At 52.6% G+C, this 16,117-nt stretch overlaps 2 protein-coding genes across 3 annotated transcripts in view; both read left to right on the forward strand.

The window, feature by feature from the left end:
- Positions 1–216: 216 nt before the first annotated feature.
- DPF2 (double PHD fingers 2) lies at positions 217–14,140 on the forward strand. Of its 2 annotated transcripts, XM_077759779.1 has the most exons (12): positions 217–325; positions 4,718–4,878; positions 5,306–5,413; positions 5,744–5,907; positions 7,120–7,212; positions 7,377–7,455; positions 7,945–7,986; positions 9,011–9,148; positions 9,271–9,399; positions 9,512–9,624; positions 10,719–10,800; positions 12,811–14,140. In XM_077759779.1, exons 1-12 carry the CDS (start codon positions 294–296, stop codon positions 12,885–12,887), a joined length of 1,218 nt encoding a protein of 405 aa, XP_077615905.1. In that variant the 5' UTR covers positions 217–293; the 3' UTR covers positions 12,888–14,140. The 2 variants fall into 2 exon arrangements, with proteins under 2 accessions (XP_077615905.1, XP_077615906.1); XM_077759780.1 differs by lacking the exon at positions 7,945–7,986.
- A 696-nt stretch (positions 14,141–14,836) lies between these two features.
- Positions 14,837–16,117, forward strand: part of TIGD3 (tigger transposable element derived 3) — a 3,815-nt gene continuing 2,534 nt past the window's right edge. Inside the window, exons 1-2 of the mRNA XM_077759618.1 lie at positions 14,837–14,982; positions 15,655–15,762. The gene's annotated coding sequence lies outside the window, so the exon portion shown is untranslated. The remainder of the gene's footprint in view (positions 14,983–15,654; positions 15,763–16,117) is intronic.

Here is a 16,117-nt window from a genome sequence, read left to right on the forward strand (position 1 = left end):
GCACCGGGCCAGATCCTCTCTCGCTGGCCCCGCCCTCCCAGTGGAAGACACCGGGCTCGAGCTGGAGCCCCCGGAGCGCGCGCCCGTCCCCACCGCGCCTGCGCATTGGGCTCCCTCGGCTCCCCGGGCCGGGCGGACCTTCCCCGAGGCTGTTCTCCTTGCCTCGCTCTCGGGCGCGCGTGCCCGGGCGGCGCCTGCGCAGAGGAACGAGGAAACCGGTTCCCCGGTGCGGTCCCGGCGCCTGCGCGCTGAGGGCTCCGGGCCTCCCGGCCTGAGGGAGAGGAGCAGGGAAGATGGCGGCTGTGGTGGAAAATGTAGTGAAGCTGTGAGTAGTCGTTTCTTTCTCTCCTAGGCCGGTGGGGGGTTCTGGTAAGGGGCCTGGGAGTAGGGGGCGGTGCGGGAGGGGACGAGGCGGAGGGAAGGACGTGCCCCAGAAGGCGTCGTTGAGACTTGATAGGGAGGGCAACAGGAGACTCCGAGAAGACGTTGCGCTTCTTTGGAAACTTGTGGAGGCCCTGAGGGGGGCACACGGGAGCCCCTTACCGGCAGCCTCCCTGCGGGGCTGTGCGGTCTGAGCTTTCCTTCAGGCTCGCAGTGTCCCGAGCATGGCGCCCCTGTTGCGTACGAGCGACAGACTGGGTGCGCTCTCGCGACCAGACGCCTCGGTCCGGAGGGGCCGGGCCGTGTCCCCCGCGAAGCCCGGCCGCCGACCCCTCCCTCCCCACCGGCCGCCCACAGCCGGTCCTGGAGCAACAGGCTCAGCAGCCCTGGCGCAGTTAAGCACCGCGGAGCTGTTTTGTTTTAACAGCCCCGTGACGTTCCCGGGGGGGCGGGGGGAGGTCTTGAGGATATGCGACCCCGAACCAAAAACCTTCTTGGGAAGCATTTGTTGAGGAGCCGATCCAGAAGAGCGAGAACTTCAGGGGAGAGAGGGAGCCTTTGCGCCGGCCAGTGCGGCCACCAAAAAACGGGAACTGGACGGAGGCCGTCCAGGACGCCTCTGCCGCGCAGAAGGGCATCTCGGTGGGCAGGCTGCGCTGTGCAGCCCCCCTGTGCCAGGCAGGTGTCGGGCAAAGTTAGTTTGTGGTTCTTGGGGAGAATGGAGAGTGGTCTGTTGGCTGCGAGTTCAAGATGCTTTGGGACTTGATGTCACCCAGCCTCCTCCGCGAAGATTGCGATGGGTTCATGCCTGCTGGGCGGAGAGAGCAAGCCCTTTTGAATGGGTACATTGGGCTTGGTGCAGCCACAGGAAGATTGAAAGGTGTCTAGCTGTCCGGGCCGGGCTTTTGGATTTTGACCGGATGAATTTTGACCGGATGACAGGGTAAAAGGTTTGGCATTTATTCTGAGGGACTCACAGCTTCTCATCTGCCTTTGTGGTGGGCTGAGCCCCCACTCTTCCCAAGAGCCTTTCTAAAGAGTAGGTTGCTTCCTCCTTCTCTGCCTGGAGCCTTTTCGTTGAGAATGCGTTCCCACTTCCATTAAGCTAAGTGCCTTCTCAGCTTGTGGGTTTTTTTCTTTCTTTCTTTTCTTTCTTTCTTTCTTTCTTTTTTTTTTTTTGACTTGCTTTCAGCTCCATCCTGCCTCCTCTTTCGGCTACCCCTCCTCCTAACACTATTATCTTTCTCTGCGATCTGCCCACTCCAGTTTCCCCCAGCTCTTTCTTCAGGCTGACATTTCCCTCAATTTAGAACTGTCGCTGTTGATCTACCATTTGTATAGTTATCCTTCCTGACTCAGATGTTCTTTCTTTGTTTCCGTGCCTTTCTCTTTGTTGATCCCCCCCCAACACACACACACACACACATCCCATTTTAAGGGGAGGTTTTACAAAGGTTTCATACTTCCCAGGAAGGAATCCCAGGAAAGGATTTCCTTAGAAATCTTACCGTACTGGGGGAATATCAGGTTTGGAGAGTTAATAGGTTATGAGGCTTGATGTTGGAAGACTTTCTTCAGGGAAATAGAGTTGCCAAGCCTTTCGTGTGGTGCTAAAAGGGAGGAGTTGCCTGTTTATACAGAGCATGACTTCTTATTTCTCTTCAAGGAACTACAGAGATGGTGAGGGTCACCACTTGTTACTGAGCACTAGTAACTTTCTCCTCTGTTGTAGCTGCAGAGGGCTGTGAGCCACAATTAGCACATTTCCCTACAGAACTTGCCCTTTAAGAAGGGGCTTCTACTCTTCGTCTACCATTGTCACCCTGGAGAGAGATACCTTTCTGGAGCTTCTCTTGATCATGGTGTGCCTGCTCTTTGAACAGCTGAGATGATACATCGAGGTCAGGACTACTAGCGCATCTTTTCTGATTTGCATCTTGTTCTGGAAGAAGAATGTTCCTGTTTATAAATGCTCTCATTCTCTCTTAATCTCTCCTCATCAGATCCTCTCTTCCCCCAGCTTAGGTGTTTCATTTGCCACTTCTCTGCTCACAAGACTGTTTGCGCCGCCTTCTGAAATCCCACTAACTGCAGGAGCTTTGATCGAACATCTCTTACTCTTTCGCCCCAAACCATTTCTAGCCTCCTTGCTCTGACTTTGAAGCCCAAAGTCTGTCTCGCCCTTCCTTCCATTTGACTTCCAGTGTCAGTATCAATTCCCATCAGCAGAAACAAAGGAGCTGCTGCACTCAGCCTTGTTTATCCAGTTTTCCTCTGCGTGGTAAGGACATGGCTGCCTCCTAAAGGCCAGCTAATGTGAGCCTGTTCCCTTCTCTTTACTCTCCGACACAAGATCCACGCTTCCCTCAAATTGCAGTCATTACAGCTCATTGAATCAGGCCAGGCTGTCTTGTGTTGTCATCGTCTTGTATGTGGTGTGTGTCTTTGCTTTGGTACATACTAAGTAAGCTGTGCCTAAATAGTCTGTTATGGCTGCTGTGAGAGCCTACCCTGCTCCCATCCCTTCCCAGAGCTTGAGTTATGAACATAAGCAACAGAGACATACTGTGTCCAGCTTCTCATGCTAGCGGTCTCCCTCACATAGAATATGGTAGAGCTTATCTACTCCCACCTCCCCAGTCTGTAGCAGAGGAACCAGAACTCCACGTGGGTTGATGAAATGTCCAGTTTGTGTGGTGACTTGCAGCCATGCAAGGTCTGCTTACTCCCAAGTCAAGTCCAGATGTCCCAAACACCCTTGAGGGTGCTGGGGATACTATGGCAAAGAAAATACCTCTGCTTTCGGTTTAATTTTAAGATTGATTGAATATGTAAACATGAATCATTTTAGTTTAAGCTCAATTAATAAAGTGCTTGTTAAACTGTAAAGGATGAAAACAAGATTGTTTCTCTATACATGCTTCTTAGAACCTGGCACTGTACAGTTCTTCTGCTTTTTGAAACACTTAAAGGTTTACCTTTTTTTTTTTTTTTTAAGTTTATTTTGAGAGAGAGAGAGCACGCGCGCACAAGCAGGGGAGGAGCAGAGGGAAGGAGAGAGAGAATCCCAAGCAGGCTCTGCGCTGTCAGGGCAGAGCCCAGTGTGGGGCTCAAACCCATGAACCGCAAGATCATGACCTGAGTCAAAACCAAGAGTCCAAGGCTTAACCAAATGAGCCACCCAGGCGCCCCAAGGTTTACCTTTGATTTAGATTTCAAACGGAGTCTTGGAGTGAAGGAAGATTTACATTTCAAGCTCAGTCTTTGGAGTAAATAATTTGATGGTGGGACTGGAAAAGGGCCTAAATGGGCCTCTGAGCAAACAGGTTTTGTATCACTCTAGTAGTACTGAGTAAAAAAAGTAGGCTTCAAGGTAGTTCAGGTATTTTCAGATGTTTTCCATTGACTGTAAAATCAGTATATAGAATTAATTAGTTGGCTAAATACAGGTCCCCCACCCCACCCCTGCTATCCAAAAGTAAAGTGTTCCTATGAAACTGTTCATAAGCTGAGATGGCATAAAGCAAAGAAGCAATTACCACTTCTTGAAAGTAAAAATCTCTCTGAATCTCTTCTGGTTAGTGAAAACAGTTACTAATGTAGGTCTTTTGTCAAAGTGAAATGCCATAAAGGAAACTGTCAGATAGTGGGAGAAACCTGCACATGGTTCAAAATCCAAAAGATAAAAAATGGCATAGAAGAGAAATTGCCCCCAGTTTTTCTCTCTGGAGGTCTACAGTTTCTTTTCCACCTCTGGTTACATGAATGGTAGCATCTTATAACACTTCTTGGCACTGTACCTTGCTTATTTTTTCCTAGTCATCTTGGAGATTGTTTGATATCCATACATGAAGAGTTTCCTTCTTTTTCTTGAATGGCTAAGTAGAATTTCATGGTATAGATATGCTGCAGTTTGTTAAATATGTTTTAATAAGACCCCCCTAGACCTTGTTGAACCCTTTTCCTCATTTGTGAAAAGAAGCTAACCTCTTCTTTTCAGTCCTGAGGGTCAAGGGAAACCTCATCTTGGCCAGCACAGGGCTGGACTCAAGAGAGGCACAGAGTGAACATTAGTTTCTTCCTCTCTCTCTGGGTTAGACTTAAGTCTGATTAGACATGAGAGATCATGGGTTCCTGATGGTAATTTATTTATAAAGTGCCTTTCCTCATAATGGCTTAGTGAAGGGACTTGGTGTCCCATGAGGCAGAAATGGAGACAAATAGGACCGAGCCATGATCTCCCAGTCCCTTGAACCTTCTGAAGAAGCAGATGGCAAGGGAGGGGTAGCTCGGTGCCCTGTGCTCCGCCCTGCCCTGATCTTTGTCTTCCCCGCAGCCTCGGGGAGCAGTACTACAAAGATGCCATGGAGCAGTGCCACAATTACAATGCCCGCCTCTGTGCTGAGCGCAGTGTGCGCCTTCCTTTCTTGGACTCACAGACTGGAGTAGCCCAGAGCAACTGTTACATCTGGATGGAGAAGCGACACCGGGGTCCAGGTGAGGGTTCACACTCAGAAGCACAAGGAAGGAGCTTTCTCAGCTTAAGTGATGAGCCAGCTGAGAGGGTTTTCCTCACTGCTTTCCCCCCACTGGATGAATATGCTCTTCCCTTGACTAGAAGCCCAGGGGGGGATGGAGCAGACAAGTTCATACCAGCATCTTTGTTTCCTTCAGGGCTGCCCTACTGAGGCTGTCATTGGGCTTCTGGGAAGCTAGATGTTAGCCAAGGCCCCTGAGTCTACATCCAGTTTTCTTTTGCATAAACTTCCTCCTCCTGCCCGGGCCTTCACTGTCCATGTTCCTCCCTTGCTCTAGAACCCAGGGCTGGGATGGGGTGGGGAGGGCTGCTCACCTAGAAAGTGTTTGCTGTTATTGCCTGGGACTGGGTTAGAGCTTGACTTTTCTCCCTTTCCTTTTTCCACAGGATTGGCCTCTGGGCAGCTGTATTCCTACCCGGCCCGGCGCTGGCGGAAAAAGCGGCGAGCCCACCCTCCTGAGGATCCAAGACTTTCTTTCCCATCTATTAAACCAGGTAAAGCACACTCCTTCCTGAGCAGGGGTGTGGCCTGCTACATGGTAGGAGGCCTGCTAATTACCTGTTATAAGCCAGGCCCAATGCTGGATCCCGAAGATACTAAAATGAGTGAGAAGCCATTCCTTCCTTTAAAGAACTCAGTCTAATAGAGGAGACAGGTAAACAGATAGTTATGGTGCCATGTAAACTGAGGTGTCTTGTTTGGTTCCTGGGCAGCCAGAGACCAAAAGACAGTGACTGGCCTTTGGCTGGCCTCGCACTGTGTAGACCCAGAGAGGTCTGCTTTCAGCCCTTCTGAGCCTCGCCTCCTCCTGACCTTGCCTGCAGACACAGACCAGACCCTGAAGAAGGAGGGGCTGATCTCTCAAGATGGCAGTAGTTTAGAGGCTCTATTGCGCACCGACCCCCTGGAGAAGCGAGGTGCCCCGGATCCCCGAGTGGATGATGACAGCCTGGGCGAGTTTCCTGTAACCAACAGTCGAGCACGGAAGGTACAGGATTAACACTACGGCTAAGGGAGTTTTGATAGAAACTGGCCTCCTCTTCATCAGAGGCCACGCAGTAAGCAGAATGGAAGGCAGAGGCTGTGGGCCAGGCAGCAGGCCCCTGCCGTTCTGTTCCTGCTTCATTCCCTGATTAGCACTGGGTACTGACTGGCTTTGCTTTTAGCATCCCATTTGTCCTGTTCCTTTCCTTCTAAGGACAGACTCCTTCATCTTTTGTCGCAGATGGTTTTTGGTGCCTGGGGTTACATGGATGAAGCAGACCTGGTCTATAGGGAAGACAAAACTATACATAGAAATACTAAGAGCTAGGGGCGCCTGGGTGGCTTAGTCGGTTAAGCGTCCGACTTTCGCTTAGGTCACGATCTCGCGGTTTGTGGGTTCGGGCCCCACGTCGGGCTCTGTGCTGACAGCTAGCTCAGAGCCTGGAGCCTGTTTCAGTCTGTGACTCCCTCTCTCTCTGACCCTCCCCTGCTCACGCTGTCTCTCTCTCTCTCTCCTAGAAATAAATTTAAAAAAAAAAAAATTAAAAAAAAAGAAATACTAAGAGCTAAAAATACGGCAGGGGATGTGCTGAGTGCTTTCCCATTACTTTCTCTATTATGAAGTAGGTACTGTGGCCTCCGTTTCACATGCAGGGAAGTTGAAACAGAGTAGTTAAAAAAAAGAAAACCTTCCTATAAGGCCACACAAGTAAGCAACAAAGTTCTAATTTAAATCGAAAGATTGGGGGCGCCTGGCTGCCTCAGAACAGTGTGCAGGGTCTCAGGTCATGAATTCGAGTCCCACATTGGGTATAGAGATTACTAAAAAAATAACTAAAAAAAAAATCTAGGAAGTGAGATGTCAGAGGGAAGGGAACCATTGTCAGGGTGCTCCTAGGGCAGCAGGTCAGAGGCAGGAGAGGGCACAGCTCCCTGGGGTACCAGCAAAGACTTTCTGACAACATGGCATTTGATTCAGCCCCTTGGAGATGGCGGGGAAGGCACTCCAGGAGAGCAACAGGAAAGGGCAGGAGAGCCCAGAGCATTGCAGTGAAGGGCTGGGACGGCAGGGTGTTGAAGGGCAGCAGTAAGGCCGGAGGCCGGAGCAGAGGGGCCACCTGACAGAAGGGGTTGTGGGCGGCCTGCCCAGTCCCGTCGTGTGGGAGCTTCTGGATGTACGTTGTATCTGCCCATCCTAATCCTCCTGTCCATTCAGCGGATCCTAGAACCAGATGACTTCCTGGATGACCTTGATGACGAGGACTATGAGGAAGACACTCCCAAGCGTCGGGGCAAGGGGAAATCCAAGGTGAGAGCCGAGGTGCTGCCTGCAGGGGACCCCGTGGAGTCCCTCTGCGTTATTGCTTGTTGTTGCCTTTTTTTCTCTTGTGAAATTAGCAGCCACTTCCTGGAGAGCTCAACTCCTCAAGCTTAAACATCTCAGTAAGGACATCATTTTGTTCTTTTTGGCAGGGTAAAGGTGTGGGCAGTGCCCGGAAGAAGCTGGACGCTTCCATCCTGGAGGATCGGGACAAACCCTATGCCTGTGACAGTGAGTGCCTCGTGAGTGGGTGGGTAGTCCCTGCCTTGGACCCAGCCCCTGCTCAGGATGTGAGAGAAGGGAGGGTGTCGTTCTTGTTCAGAGTGGTAAAGTCAGCCTTGACACCGTCCTGCCTGCCGACGGGAGGCCCCGGCCTCTGCTCCGCCGTGGAGGGGGCCTGCATGCTCTGGGAGAGATTGCTGCTGTCCCCGGGGGCGGGGTGCTGGGGGTGGGGGCACACTCAGCAGGCAGAATCGGCCTCTCGATAGACCGCTTCCGGGTCTGCGGGCCCCAGTCAAGCCAGGGCCCCCGGAGTCCAACACTGAGTTTTTCAATGTCTGCTGTCCCCCTTTTCTCTGACTCACCCCACTTCTGTTCCTCCACCCTGGGAGCGCCATCGCCGCTGGTCTCTCTCTCGTTTGCTCCGCTCTCCTGCTGCTGCTGCTCCTGTCTCAAGTGTATCAAGGCCTTCTTCTCATGACTTTTCTTTCTGTCTTTCAGATAGTTTCAAACAAAAGCATACCTCGAAAGCGCCCCAGAGAGGTAGCTCTCTCAACTTTTCAGACTATTGGTTTTCCTGTCCCTTTCCCTCCTGCCTTGTTTCTCCCACCTTTCTCATTTCCTGTGATGCTGGTGTAAAACTCTGGAATGGCATGGGGAAAGGAGCAGCGGGCTTTCTGTTGTGCTCCACTCCTCCCAGTCCCGGAAGCTGCCTCTGCCGCTGCTTGTCTCCCACGGACTGGCTCCGAGGGCTGCTCGGCCCTGCTGCATGGGGTGGCTTCAGAAGCATTATCAGGAACCCGCTACAACAGATCCCTTTGCTTCCCCTTCCCCAGAACAGACACATGGTGGTCAGCTAACGTTTCTCACCGTCTCGCCACCTCCTCCCGTCCTCTCCCCGTCCCTTCCTGCCGGCCCCTTGCTCTTTCTGGTGTCACTGCTTAAGAGTACGAGATGCCTTGTGGAGATCTGCTTTCCTGGCTGGTTGGCAGGGGGTGGGCAGGGCACTGATGTGAGAGTGTCTTTGAATTGCCTTGGGGGCCAGATACCCCAGTGGACTCAGTGGATAGGTGATCCCCAAGTGATCCACTCCCCACTCCTCATTGGGCAGAGATGAGCTCTGTGGTATTCACGGGGTAGCTTGAGCTTCCCATGTTGACTGAGAGGTAAAAGCAAGTTTGGGATCTCTTCATTACCTTTATTCCTTCTTGCCATGTTGCAAGATTGTAGAAATTCCCTTCCCTTCCTGATGCAGAGCTCCCCGGACTATCCCCAGGCCAGGTGGTAATGGGACAAGGGGTCCGCCTCCCAGACAGCCAGTGTGGAAGAGCAGAGGTGGCCATGGGCTGGGGGTCAGCAGGGGCAAGAGCCACGGAAGCCGGAGAGCCCCGGGGCCTACCGCTCCTAGCCGAGGGGAGGTGGCTGTCACTAAAGGCCTGTCTCAGACAGAGCCTGTGGGGGGCAGGGTGGTCGCCTCTGCCTCGGGGGGCACCCCGCAGCTCGGAGGGGCCAGGATGCAGCTCTCTCGGATCCTAATGCCTTTCTCTGCACTCTTCTCCCCACTCAGTCTGTGGAAAACGTTACAAGAACCGGCCAGGCCTCAGCTACCACTACGCCCACTCCCACCTGGCTGAGGAGGAGGGTGAGGACAAGGAAGACTCGCAGCCGCCCACCCCGGTTTCCCAGAGGTCGGAGGAGCAGAAGTGTAAGCTCAGGTGTCGGAGGTGGGGCAAGCGGGAGTTGGCCTGCTTACGTAGAGCCCTCCTTGCAGGGATTTGGGGTGGCTTAGAGGCCCCCGAGGGTGTCGTCAGAGTTCTCTTTCTGTAGCCAAGAAGGGTCCCGATGGATTGGCCCTGCCCAACAACTACTGTGACTTCTGCCTGGGGGACTCCAAGATCAACAAGAAGACAGGGCAGCCGGAGGAGCTGGTGTCCTGCTCTGACTGTGGCCGCTCAGGTACCTCCAGCCCAGGACCGCGGGCAGCCCCGAGGAGCCCCAGGCAACCTGGCCCCCTGCGCCCCCCTCCCTGTCCCCAGCTGTCTGTGTCACGTGCTCCCGCCTTCCACAGGGCACCCGTCTTGCCTGCAGTTCACCCCAGTGATGATGGCGGCCGTGAAGACCTACCGCTGGCAGTGCATCGAGTGCAAGTGCTGCAACATCTGCGGCACCTCCGAGAACGACGTGCGTGTCCCCCCCACCCCGCGTGCCTGGCACCGGCCGTCTGCGGCCCGTGCACAGGAGCCTCCTGTGAGAGGGAAGCAAGACCCTCCCCAGCACCCCAGTGAGGACTTTGAGTCCTTTGCTCAGCAGGTGCTCACTGAGTGCCAGCTTAGTGTCAGCCGCCATTCTAGGCACCAAGGACACAAGACGCACGAGGCTCCTCCCTTCATGGGATTTATTCTCTGGTGGGAACAAGCGGTGCACGAGGAGATGAGTGACCCTTCCCTGGGGCCGTGAAGAGAGTGAGCACGGTGGTGTGGCAGAGTCGCTGGATACTGCATGTAGGTAGTCAGAGCTGGCCTTACCGAGGAGGTGACGTTGGTGTTGAGATTTGGGTGATGCAGAGGAGCCGGTCCATGAAGGTTTGTGGGTACAGCGTGCCCAGGGGAGGAGCACCAAGTGCAGAGGCCTAAGGCAGACGAGCCAAGTGTCCCGAGGCAGCTTGGCCAGCCGGGGCCTTCCTGCAGCAGGAACACAGGAGGAGGAGAGAGCGGAAGGCGGCCATCACCAGGTCTGAGGATTTCATCCGGGGGTGATGTGCCCCAATATTTTTAGAAGATACCTAGTCTGTAAAGAATAGAATGTAAGGGACGAGAGTGGAGGCCAGGAGCTGAGTTAGGGAGCTGGTAGGGTTCAGGTGGCATGACGGTGACTCAGTTTGCATGGAGGACAGCCGTTTTCTTTTTTTTTTTTCTTTAGTTTATTTTGAGAGAGATTGAGCCAGCATGAGTCGGGGAGGGGCAGAGAGAATCCCAAACAGGCCTCCCACTGTCAGCCTGGAACCTGACTCGGGGCTTGAACTTGTAAAACCATGAGGTCAGGACCTAAGCCGAAACCGAGTCGCACTCCTAACTGACTGAGCCACCGAGGTGCCCCAGGACAGCCGTTTTCTCTCCAGAAGTTCCCAAGTCTGTTCTTACTTGCCACCTCCCTGCCCCCTCTTGGAAGTAGCCATGGAGTCTGCAGAGGCACCCACCCCTCCCCTCCCCCAGTGGCCCTACTGAGGCCCACTGGTCACTCACCTGCCCCTTCCTCTCCCACCTTGCCTTCTCTAGGACCAGCTCCTCTTCTGTGACGACTGTGATCGTGGCTACCACATGTACTGTCTCACACCGTCCATGTCTGAGCCTCCTGAAGGTAGGTTGCCCTGATCTCTTACTCAGAACAATTATCTTATTTGTCACCTGGCAGATCACTTGTACAATAAATGAGTTCTCGGTGATCTGTTCTTCTAAATCAGGGAGTAGATACTTTGCCTTCACTCAGAATGCTTTCCTACCATCTCAGTTTCAAGGGTTTAATGTTTGTTTGCACGTTGTCCCTAGATACATTTAGATATGCAGAAAATCCCCAGCCCAAGAGAAAACAGATGCTGAGCAGAAAACATTTACCAGGAGTGGTTTGTTTTCCTCCAGCCAGTCCAGAAACTCCATTGATAGTTTTTCTGATGTGAGGCTTTGGTGTCAACTCTTGGACTTGACAGGTTTGAGTGCCCATATCATTTCTCTTCCGTTGCCTGGACTAGGAAAGTGTTAAATCTGGAGCGTGAATGGGTCACTGCGCCCCTCTGGTAGTTTGCTTAATAATGCTTCGAGTTTGTGGAAGCTCTTCAGCCAAACCAGTGGTGGCCCCAAAAAGTGGCTGCCTCTCTGAAGTCCCCCTCCCCTTCCAGCCAGATCTCTATCCCCAGGCTCCTCCTTTATAGAAATCCGGAGCTTGCTCAGGAGGGTGTGAGTGCCTGGTTTTCACTGTGCGCAGAGGATGTGGGCCAGCATCACAGACCAGAGCAAGTGGCCCACTGTGTGGTTAAGCTGATTTGTAATAGAGGTCAAACTGGTGTCACCCCCTAGGGAAGGAGACACTAACGAAGTCTGAAGAGTCCTTTGGCAGCTACGGGGGAGCACATAGCTACTGTCCTCTCTCGTGCTCACTTTACAAATCTACTTGGACGAAAAGTCGTGTGATCTGTGTTTTATTTTTTTAACTGTGAAATATTAATTTATAGACCAAATTGTACGTGAACTGTACAAGGGCCTTCCTAGTGAAGTACTGTCAGACGCTGAGGTAGTGAAGAGCTACAGGCAGCTGGGGGAGAACCCTCTAGAAGCCATGAAGTGGTCTAGGCTCTAAGTCGGGTGTCAGCAAACTGCAGCCCATAAGCCAGATCCAGCCGCTGCTAGTGTATACAGCTCACAAGCTAAGAACGGTTTTTACATTTTTAAAGGAGATTATAAAAAAAGACAAACATGGGACCGAGACTATATGTGGCTCACAAAGCCGAAAATACGTAGCGCTCTGGCTGGCTGTTTACAGAGAAGCCTGCCAGCCCCGGTGGTATTGACCTTCGAGTTACAAAGGACCTTTTTCCATTTTGAGAGTCCTAGATCGCTGAAGAGTTTATAAAAGGTGTGGATTCTGTCCCGCGTACACATCCACATATACGTATGTACAGTTACATTTATGATTTTAAGGCTACAAGGGCTAATTTTGTTTCTAAAAACAAAACAAGAACACAACATTAATAAATATTAATAAGCAAAGTATGAAACAGTTATTTTTCTGACAAGGGACATTTTTTCCAGTTTTTTGGTGAAGTAGATCATAGCAAGTTGGGTCATCACAGTTTGCCCCTTTTCAGCTCTCTTCAGTCCTCAGCGTCATCTCAGACACCTAGTGACGGTGGCAAGCCCATCTCCTTTCTGTGGTTTTCACAGAAAGCCGGCTTAGTGTGGAGTCAGAGTTGGTTTCTCTAGAGCCACTATTCGTGATCTCTGCTCTGACCGTTGGGGCCATGAGAACAAAGTCTAGTTCTTCTGTAATCACAAGTCTAATCTGGAGATGCCTGAAAAAATCCTGTCTTCCCAGGTGCCCCTAGAGATTCTGATTTACTAGGGCCAAGAGGGCCTAGGAGTCTGTATTTGGAAGTAGTCCTCCAGGTGATTCTTTCTTTCAGCACCAAGAATTCTTTCTCGTGATATTTGAGGCCCTAGAGGTTTCTCGTAGTTCAGGGTAACTGTGAATGTTCACTGCGCAGAACCTCTCTCCCACACGTAGCTGGTCCCGCTGCTGGAAGGAGGTGTGCGGAGCGGAGGGGCGCCGCGCTAGGGCCATGTGGGCCCTGTCCTGACCCTTTCTGCTTCTCTGCAGGAAGTTGGAGCTGCCACTTGTGTCTGGACCTGTTGAAGGAGAAAGCTTCCATCTACCAGAACCAGAACTCCTCTTGATGTGCCCCCCGCCCCGTCCGGCTACCCCCCCTCCCCTCCCCCTCATGCATCTAGGGCTGTTTCTCTCCTCCTCTCTTGTTTTTCACGCCCACCTCTCCCCTCCTCCTCTTTCACAAGTCCAGAGAACCTCGGGTGGTCGTGCCAATCTGCCTTTGGCAGCAGCAAGCTGGGGTGGCAGCTCTGGCCACCCCTGGCCCTAGGCCCTCAGGGAGAACGGAGCAGCACACTGCCCCGAGGCGTGCCTGCGGCCCGGCTTCTCACTGCTCTCCGTGCCGTGCATTCACTCTGCCTGCCTTGGGCCCCGGCCCTGGTGATCACAGGGTTCAAACAGTGTCCTCTGAGAAAGAGTAGGAGAGCAGCTCCCCTTTCTCTCCGCTCTGCCTCCACTCCAGTCCCTGGGGTGTTCCCGTCCCCTAGAGGGGAGCCAGGCCAGGGCCTCTTCACCAGGAGCAGCTGGGGGCGAGCGGCCGGGGCGAGCTGAGGCAGCGCTTCCGTGCGCGTCGTGCTGCTTAGCCTCGCTGCCCCCTTCCCCTGGACCGGCCCTCCGCAGCCCTGTCGTCCTGCTCCCCAGGGTCCTTTGCCTGAGCCGGGATGCTCTTGGTCACCCTCCTTGTTCGGTCCTGTCCCCCTCACCCCACCCCACCCCAGGGGGAGTAGCAGCTTCACCTGATTCTTCTTGTGCTCACCTGGCTCACTCCCAGGCGGTCTCTAGTGACCGAAGCATTCCCCGCCCTTGGAATTTCCTGTCTTCTGCCTCCCCTCCTTGTTCCCTTTGGTTTCGTGGGGAGAGGGGAAGAATCAGGGGGCCAGGCCAGCAGCTTGGGGGCCACAGGGAGACGTTGGATAATGTGCCTGTTTTTTAACTCGATGAAAAAGCCTACCTCCGAAATCCCCTTTTTGTTCTTCCTGGACCTGGACTTTCAGCTCCTGCCCTTAACTGAATTGGGAGCCTCTGCCTCCTGCTCTGTGTATCGTGGCTCCTGGGTCACAGGGAAGCCACACAGACCTCCCTTTCTTCCCTTGCACGCTCGCTAGCAGCTGGTAAGGTCTTCACGCCCTGATTCCTCAGTTTTTTGCCTGGTGACACTGACATGAAATAGTGGGGGGACAGTCCATGCCAGGACACCCTGGAGTGGCCTTCCCCTTAGCTGTGGGCAGGCCCTGATTCACGGTCGCTTTGGAGTTGAGGTGTCTTTTCTTTCTTTAGTTCCTGTATTCTAAACATTAGTACAAATAAACGTTTTTACGCAGAACTCCCTGCTGCATGGTTTATCTCCTGACTCCCTTTCCTGGTTAAGGAGGTCATTTCATCCTAAAACTTTCCTAGGACAGTGGTTTTTATTTAATCCCGAATTAAAATTTTTGCCAAACTCCAGTATTTAAAGCATATATAAAAAATTGAGTGTTCTAATTCTTAATGTACATTTGTGTTACAACTATTCCTTGTTATGAAAGACAGAGAAGTGGTTGCAGTTAATACAAAACTTGGGTTAAAGTCAACTTCATCCTGTTTCTGTATTTGGGTTGGTTTGAAGGAAATTCTGCTTGACTTGTATATGCAAACGGTGACAGGTTTGTAACGGTTGGTCTTGGGATTTCAGGTACTTTACATGGGTTCAGGAGCTTGATTATTATATACAGATAAAACAGTCACAGAAGAAAACATTACAGCGGAACACGTGAAAGCTTTGTGCGTAATGCACACAAGGAGCAGAGAGACCCCTCACTCGGCCTTGCTTGCCTGGCACACAGTCCTGTAGATGTGCACGTGAGCTCAGCCCCCATGCCGCTTTCCTGGGGACTCATCTACGGGCACAAAAATGAGTTTCCTTTCTTTGCAGCTGACTTTTTTTTTTTTTTTTTGACAGCTTCCATAATGGATCTTCTCTATCTCGCTTGAGTGTGTGTTTTGAAGTTCTTAAACTTTTTTTTTTTTTAGTTGAGAGAAAGAGCGTGTGCAAGTGGGGGAAGGGCAGAAAGAATCTGAAGCAGGCTCTGCACTGTCAGCATGGAGCCTGATGCAGGGCTGGAACTCACGTACCATGACATCATGCCCCAAGCCGAAGTGTGACACTTACCCAACTGAGCCACCCAGGTGCTCTGGACTTAAACTTTTTAAGTTGAATCAGTCAGTTATCAACCCACTGAGGTATCCTTAGCGTTTTTTGAAACAGCCTGAAAGCCACTGGAAGCCAGTGGCCTAGACCATTGCATTCAATAAGTAAGCGGGGTCCTCTGGGCTGGGAATTTGGGTAGTAACAAAGCACATCTCTTGTCCTTAGGTATTTTACACGGAAGTAGGCCAGAAGCAGGTGGAGTAAAGCAATGATCGTTGGTGGCTGAGTAGTCTCCAAGAGTCAGAAAAGAAACGTGAAAAGAAGAAATGTAAAAAAAAAGATAATGCTGTAGCAGCCATAAGTGAGAAATTTGGGAAGGGCTTGCAAGGGATGAGATTTCGGACGGGACGGAAAGGGATGGAAGAAGAATCAGCCAGTAGGATTGGGTTGGGGAGGGAACCCTGTGAGAAAGGCAGAGTGATGGGGACTCTGTGTGGCCCCCCTCCCATCTGTGGCCCCAGGCTTCCCATCAGAGCTAGAAGCGGGGGAGGGAATCAAGGCTGGAAAGCAGGCTGAGGTGGAGGGCCGTGAGCGCCCCGCCGCAGGTTAAGGTGTCTACATCCGCTTGCTAAGAACAGGCAGGACTGAAGGTTACCGAGGACGGGACTGGTACTAGATCCTGAGTTCAGAAACTTGAATCTTGCCAACAGGTACCAAAACCAATAAAACTTGGACCTTAATCGCCCTAAATCGGAACTGGCCCACGCAGGTGGTCATCCCTAGCTGGACAGATGGACGTGAGACCAGCGCTGTCCATGGTAACAGCTTTTGTGTGGCTTAAAGCTTTCTTCCATTTTTCTCACAACCGGTCCGTGAGGGGTGTCAGCCCTGTTGGGTAGATGGGAAAGCTGAGACTGACTAGGTCACTGCCAGGAAGGCCTTGAGACGCCAGGTCTCTCCCGCGCCCACGCTGCTGACTCCCGCCGGGTCTTGGCTCCGCCTCAGAGCCCCTCAGGCTGGAGGCCCCGCCCCTGGGGGGGCCCCGCCGCTTCCGCGACGTCCAATGAGACTTGGCTGGGGGCGGGACTGGACGTCATTGAGGGCCAATCTGGTTGGGCCTGGGCGGGGCTGCGGCGGGTGGGAGCCGAGCGGCTGCACCGCGGTCTTCCCAGC

The sequence above is a fragment of the Crocuta crocuta genome, unplaced genomic scaffold (assembly GCF_008692635.1).
Source record: "Crocuta crocuta isolate KB4526 unplaced genomic scaffold, BGI_CrCroc_1.0 scaffold53, whole genome shotgun sequence".
NCBI lineage: Eukaryota > Metazoa > Chordata > Mammalia > Carnivora > Hyaenidae > Crocuta > Crocuta crocuta.

Bases quoted from the DNA above. Each gene is read 5' to 3' on its own strand.
- DPF2 (XM_077759779.1), top strand. From the start codon at position 294: ATGGCGGCTGTGGTGGAAAATGTAGTGAAGCT. The intron at 326-4,717 runs GTGAGTAGTCGT...TCTTCCCCGCAG, and splicing joins GTGGAAAATGTAGTGAAGCT to CCTCGGGGAGCAGTACTACA. The intron at 10,801-12,810 runs GTAGGTTGCCCT...GCTTCTCTGCAG, and splicing joins CATGTCTGAGCCTCCTGAAG to GAAGTTGGAGCTGCCACTTG.